This window comes from Chrysemys picta, chromosome 2, assembly GCF_011386835.1.
Source record: "Chrysemys picta bellii isolate R12L10 chromosome 2, ASM1138683v2, whole genome shotgun sequence".
NCBI lineage: Eukaryota > Metazoa > Chordata > Testudines > Emydidae > Chrysemys > Chrysemys picta.
Genome location: NC_088792.1, coordinates 208129457 through 208135622, shown reverse-complemented (window position 1 = coordinate 208135622; position 6166 = coordinate 208129457). Strand labels below are relative to the sequence as shown.

The window sequence follows — 6166 nt, the reverse complement described above, 5'->3', positions numbered from 1 at the left end:
ATCAGAATACTGACAGTAGAAGGATATGACATCAAAGGTAAAAATAAAAGAGCCAATTATGTCTATGGTGCACTCTGAATTGAATAGCAGGAAGAGGCTTGGGAAGAAAAGGCCTTTATTGGAAGATAGTGGAAACAGACACTTACAATAACTTCTTGTGGTGCTTTCTAAGGCCTTGTCTACACTACGAGAGTAGTTCGATTTTACTTGCATCGAATTTTTGTAATCGATATTGCAAAGTCGAACGTGTGTGTCCACACTAAGGACAGTAATTCGACTTTGTGCGTCCACACTAACGGTGATAGCGTCGACATTCGAAGCGGTGCACTGTGGTCAGCTATCCCACAGTTCCCGCAGTCCCCTCTGCCCATTGGAATTCTGGGTGTAGCCGGCAATGCCTTCTGGGTAACAAAATGAGTCGAGGGTGCTTTTGGGAAACTGTCGTCATCCGTCCATCACTCCCGCCCTCCCTCCCTGAAAGCGCCGGCAGGAAAACAGTTCGCGCGCTTTTCCAGTCATTGACAGCGCGGACGCCACTGTACTCCGAGCATGGAGCCCGCTGCGACCATCGCTGCAGTTGTGGCCGCTCTCAACGTCTCGCAGCTTATCATAAAGGTTTCCCTGAGGCAGATGCAGAAAAGTCAGGCAAGGAGGCTACGGCACCGCGGTGATGTCCTGAAGTCTGAGAGTAGCACAGACCTGTCAGAAAGCAGGCGACCCAGCGCCGAGGACATCACAGTGGCAATGGGTCATGTTGATGCCGTGGAACGGCGATTCTGGGCACGGGAAACAAGCACTGAGTGGTGGGACCGCATAGTGCTGCAGGTCTGGGATGAATCCCAGTGGCTGCGAAACTTTCGCATGCGGAAGGGAACTTTCCTGGAACTTTGTGAGTTGCTGTCCCCTGCCCTGAAGCGCAGTGACACCCGGTTGCGAGCTGCACTGAGTGTACAGAAGCGAGTGGCCATAGCCCTGTGGAAGCTTGCAACGCCAGACAGCTACCGGTCAGTCGCGAACCAGTTTGGGGTGGGCAAATCTACCGTGGGGGTTGTTGTGATGCAAGTAGCGAAGGCAATCGTTGATGTACTGCTGCCAAAGGTAGTGACCCTGGGAAACGTGGAGGCGATCATAGATGGCTTCGCAGCGATGGGATTCCCAAACTGCGGTGGGGCCATAGATGGAACTCACATCCCTATCCTGGCACCGGACCACCAGGCCACCCAGTACATTAACCGAAAGGGATACTTTTCCATGGTGCTGCAAGCACTGGTGGACCACAGGGGACGTTTTACCAACATCTACGTGGGATGGCCGGGCAAGGTTCATGACGCTCGTGTTTTCAGGAACTCTGGTCTGTTTAGACGGCTGCAACAAGGTATTTACTTCCCGGACCACAAAATAACTGTTGGGGATGTGGAGATGCCTATAGTCATCCTCGGGGACCCAGCCTACCCGCTAATGCCCTGGCTCATGAAGCCCTATACTGGCGCCCTGGACACTGAAAAAGAACTCTTCAACTACCGGCTGAGCAAGTGCAGAATGGTGGTGGAGTGTGCTTTTGGCCGTCTCAAGGGGAGATGGAGAAGCTTACTGACTCGCTGTGATCTCAGCGAAACCAATATCCCCATTGTTATAGCAGCTTGCTGTGTGCTCCACAATCTCTGTGAGAGCAAGGGGGAGACCTTTATGGCGGGGTGGGAGGTTGAGGAAAATAGCCTGGCTGGTGATTACTCACAGCCAGACAGCCGGGCGATTAGAAGAGACCAGCGGGAAGCGCTGTGCATCCGGGAGGCTTTGAAAGCAAAGTTCCTGAGTGAGCAGGGTAACCTGTGATTTTATAGTTTGTGTACTGAGAAGCTAAACCTGCCCCCGTTTCTTTACCCAGGTAATGTTGACTATCCTATCCAGTTACATACCCCCTTCACCCCCCCTCCAACACACGTGTCGAAATAAAAATAGTTCTACTTTGTTAAAGCACACCGTTTTCTTTAATACTGTTTTCGCGGGAATTTTTTAAAACTGGGACGCAGACTGTGGTGCGGGGCGGGTCTAGTGTTGTGATGCGAATGCAGCTTCTAAACTCAAGGATTGACAGGCTCCGCTGCGGTGGGATGCTTGTTTCAACGGAGCCTGTCACCCCTCCTGATCGGGACTGTGTGTATGGGAGGTCTATTTGACTTTGTGGCAGGGGGAGGACGGTTACAGATCCCATGCTGTGTGGCTCTGTGATCCTGTCTAAGGACCGGCGCTTAAGATCTGTAACTGCCCTCCCCCGCCACAAAGTCACAGAGCAACCCACCCCCCCCAACATTACATCAAAACAACCTCCCAGACTAACCGGGGCAACTAGTCACTGCATCACTGCACTGTGTATGTGCCCTGCTGCTGTGCCTGCCCCCGACTATGTACCCTGCCAAAGGAGACTGTCCTGTCCAATTTCCAACCCCCTTTCCCCTCCTCCTCCAAAAGAACATGATTGAAACAGTAGTTAACAGAAACGAATTTTTTATTATCAACTACACATGGCATTGGGAGGTGAAACTTGGACGTGGGCTGGTGTCAGGCGGGAAGGAAAGAACTTTTCAAATTTTGGGAAATGAGAGCCTTCTGCTACTAGAGCTCTCTGCAGGGGTGGAGTGAGAGTTAGCAGGGACTCTGCCGCCTCTCCTTCTTTGCACTTTGGGTGAGGTGGGTATGGGACTTGGTGGCGGGGGAGGGCGGTTAGAGATGGACTGCAGCGGGGCTCTGTCCTCCTGCCTCCGTTCCTGCAGAACATCCACAAGGCGCCGGAGTGTGTCCGTTTGCTCCCTCAGTAGTCCAAGCAGCGTTAGAGTCGCCTGCTGGTCTTCCTGCCGCCACCTCTCCTCCCGATCCATGTTGGCTTGGTGCATTCGGGTCAAGTTCTCCCGCCACTGGGTCTGCTGTGCTGCCTGGGCTTGGGAAGAGGCCATAAGCTCAGAGAACATGTCCTCCCGTGTCCTCTTCTTCCTACGCCTAATCCGCGCTAGCCTCTGGGAGTGTGATTCCAGGCTAGGTTGTGAGACAGTCGCAGACGGGGCTGTGGAAATGGGAAAAAGGGAGTGAATTCCTCTGAAAGATAAATGTAGTTGTGAACAAAGAACATAGTCTTTCTCTGTGAACAAGACCATGCACAGCACCTTTCACATGCGCACTCAGCACAAGGTCGAATTCTCGGCCTTCGCATTCTGTGCCTGGGGTCTTGAACAGCACATTTGAGAAGCGAGGCAGCACAACGGAATTTCTGTTGCAGGCAGACATGGTAAGCCGTACACTTGTGGCAGTTTAAAACTTTTATATTACCACTGGCCTCATTTCACATTTAAATCAATGTCAGTCCCTGCTGCCAGCAATCCGGCAAGCGGGAACTCTGCCCCTGTCCCACCCCCTCGCGGCTGTCCCCGGGAACGATCCCTTTCGGCTGCCCCTCTCCCGCCTCCACCGCGTGGCTGCAAACCAGCGGTGACAGTTCTGTAAAGGAACGGGAAAGCAGTCCCAACACTAACATTCCCCTACCTAATTAAAAGCAGGTCACCATGGCCGACATCACCCTGATGAGGATCTCCGAGAGCGACAAAGAGAGAATGCTCCGGGAAAGCCTCCAAAGACCAGGGCCGTATGCCGCCCTGCTGTGCAGAGCAATGATCCCCGAGTACCTGATAATCTCGTGGCGCGGCAACGTGTCGTACTTCGGAGGACCCAATAAGGCCGCTCTCCCCAAGAACCTCATGCAACGGCTTTCAAGTTACCTCCAGGAGAGCTTCATCGAGATGTCCCAGGAGGATTACTGCTCTATCCCCGCACATATAGACCGCATTTTACTGTAGCTGCAGTAGCAGGGAATACACAGTAGAGCGGCTTGTGCAGGACAATCACTGAAAACCGGACATTGCTAGATTTCTTTTCAAAACTTGCACTGCCCCTTACTAAACCGTTAAGCGCCTAGGGCACACTAATCATGAACAACCCATTCTTTTAATTGTTAATATTCCTGTTTTGTTAAAAATAAATGTTTAGATGTTTACAACACTTACTGGCTGATCCTTCACCAGATTCTGTGTCCGGGGTAATGGCTGGGGACGCTTCGTAGGGGATCTCTGTAAGGGTGATGAAGAGATCCTGGCTGTCGGGGAAATCAGCGTTGTGAGAGCTGCCAACTGCCTCGCCCTCCTCATCTCCTTCCTCATCTTCCCCGTCCCCTAACATGTCTGAGGAACCGGCCGTGGACAGTATCCCATCCTCAGAGTCCACGGTCACTGGTGGGGTAGTGGTGGCGGCAGCACCGAGGATGGAATGCAGTGCCTCGTAGAAACGGGATGTCTGGGGATGGGATCCGGAGCGTCCGTTTGCCTCTTTGGTCTTCTGGTAGCCTTGTCTCAGCTCCTTGATTTTCACGCGGCACTGCGTTGCATCCCGGCTGTATCCTCTCTCTGCCATGTCTTTAGAGATCTTCTCGTAGATCTTTGCATTCCTTCTTTTGGATCGCAGCTCGGAAAGCACGGACTCATCGCCCCACACAGCGATGAGATCCAAGACTTCACGATCAGTCCATGCTGGGGCTCTCTTTCTATTCACAGACTGCATGGCCATCACTGCTGGAGAGCTCTGCATCGTTGCCAGTGCTGCTGTGCTCGCCACGATGTCCAGACAGGAAATGAGATTCAAACTGGCCAGACAGGAAAAGGAATTCAAATTCAAATTTTCCCGGGGCTTTTCCTGTGTGGCTGGTCAGAGCATACGAGCTCGCACTGCTGTCCAGAGCGTCAACAGAGTGGTGCACTGTGGGATAGCTCCCGGAGCTATTAGCGTCGATTTCCATCCACACCTAGCCTAATTCGACATGGCCATGTCGAATTTAGCGCTACTCCCCTCGTCGGGGAGGAGTACAGAAGTCGAATTAAAGAGACCTCTATGTCGAACTAAATAGCATCGCAGTGTGGACGGGTGCAGGGTTAATTCGATTTAACGGCGCTAACTTCGACATAAACGCCTAGTGTAGACCAGGCCTAAGTTCCACAAACAAGGCTCTCCCTTTCTGTACAGAGCTCAACTGAACCTTACTTTGTCCTAAGCCCTCTTTGAGTTCCACTTCTCTGACTGTCCAATAGTTCACTCAGTAAAGACAAAAAGTCCCCTAGTCATGCTGATGGGTTCTGCCAACTCATTCTCTCTTTCCTGCCCTCTGTCCCTATGCTCTCTTACTTCCCAAATTGACTCTGCTGACTTGCAAGACAGTAGCAACAAGGAACAGTTCCCCCACTGGTCCTATTTGGAACTATACCTTCCACTTTAACTTTCCCTTTGTACATAATACTCCATTTAATATTATTTTAAATGTGCTCCTAGAAAACACTGAACTAATGGCATTTCCAAAAGTGTCTTAGAAACTCAGAAGCACAAGTCTTTGACTTTCAAAATCCTCAGAATTGCCAACCCTCCAGAACTGTCCTGGAGTCTCCAGGAATTAAAGATTAATCTTAATTAAAGATTATGTATTGTGATGAAACCTCCAGGAATACATCCAACCAAAATTAAATAAACATCAATAAACAAATTGTCCCATTCTTCTATTGCCCTAATTATATAAAGCTTTGCTAAGTAACTGCTAAGTGGGGAATAGGAGTCTACATATTTGAAGAGTGTAGGATAGAGAGGAAAAGAATTATTGATGAGATATAAGGAGTAGAACTAGAATTAAAGTAAGAAGAATAAAAATTAGGTTAAATATCAGGAAAACCTTTTGACCACAAGATATCTTTGGAACTGAAATAGGCTCCCAACTGACGTGGCCCATTGCTTTGAGCATTTAAAACTAGTCTGAACAAATCAGTGGAACATGTACTGTACAAAACAATCCTGCAGAGGGATGGACTAGATTATTTAATAGGTTTTTCTGTCTCTGATTTTTCTAGTGTCTTCTGAGCTGTTATTTATTATTATTATATTATTATTTCTGTTGTATTCACAGACATAAAAGAAATCTGCAGTTATAATTTCTAAAGAGGATATGTTTCTGGATGAGATTGTCACTTGAATGTGAATCTTATAAAATGTATTATGAATAGAGCTGTGCAGAGGCATTTCTACTTTGCAATGGATTTTGAGACTGACATTTGGCTGTGTTCCAAATTAGAGTAAAAAATTTTAA

The 6166-nt window shown here is 49.4% G+C and overlaps 1 protein-coding gene across 1 annotated transcript; it reads right to left on the bottom strand.

Moving 5' to 3' along the window:
• Window positions 1–665: 665 nt before the first annotated feature.
• LOC135981693 (uncharacterized) lies at window positions 666–5056 on the bottom strand. Its single transcript, XM_065585327.1, has 2 exons — window positions 4053–5056; window positions 666–3058 (listed from the first exon to the last, which is right to left on the bottom strand). Exons 1-2 carry the CDS (start codon window positions 4627–4629, stop codon window positions 2583–2585), a joined length of 1053 nt encoding a protein of 350 aa, XP_065441399.1. The 5' UTR covers window positions 4630–5056; the 3' UTR covers window positions 666–2582.
• Between the last annotated feature and the right edge of the window lie 1110 nt (window positions 5057–6166).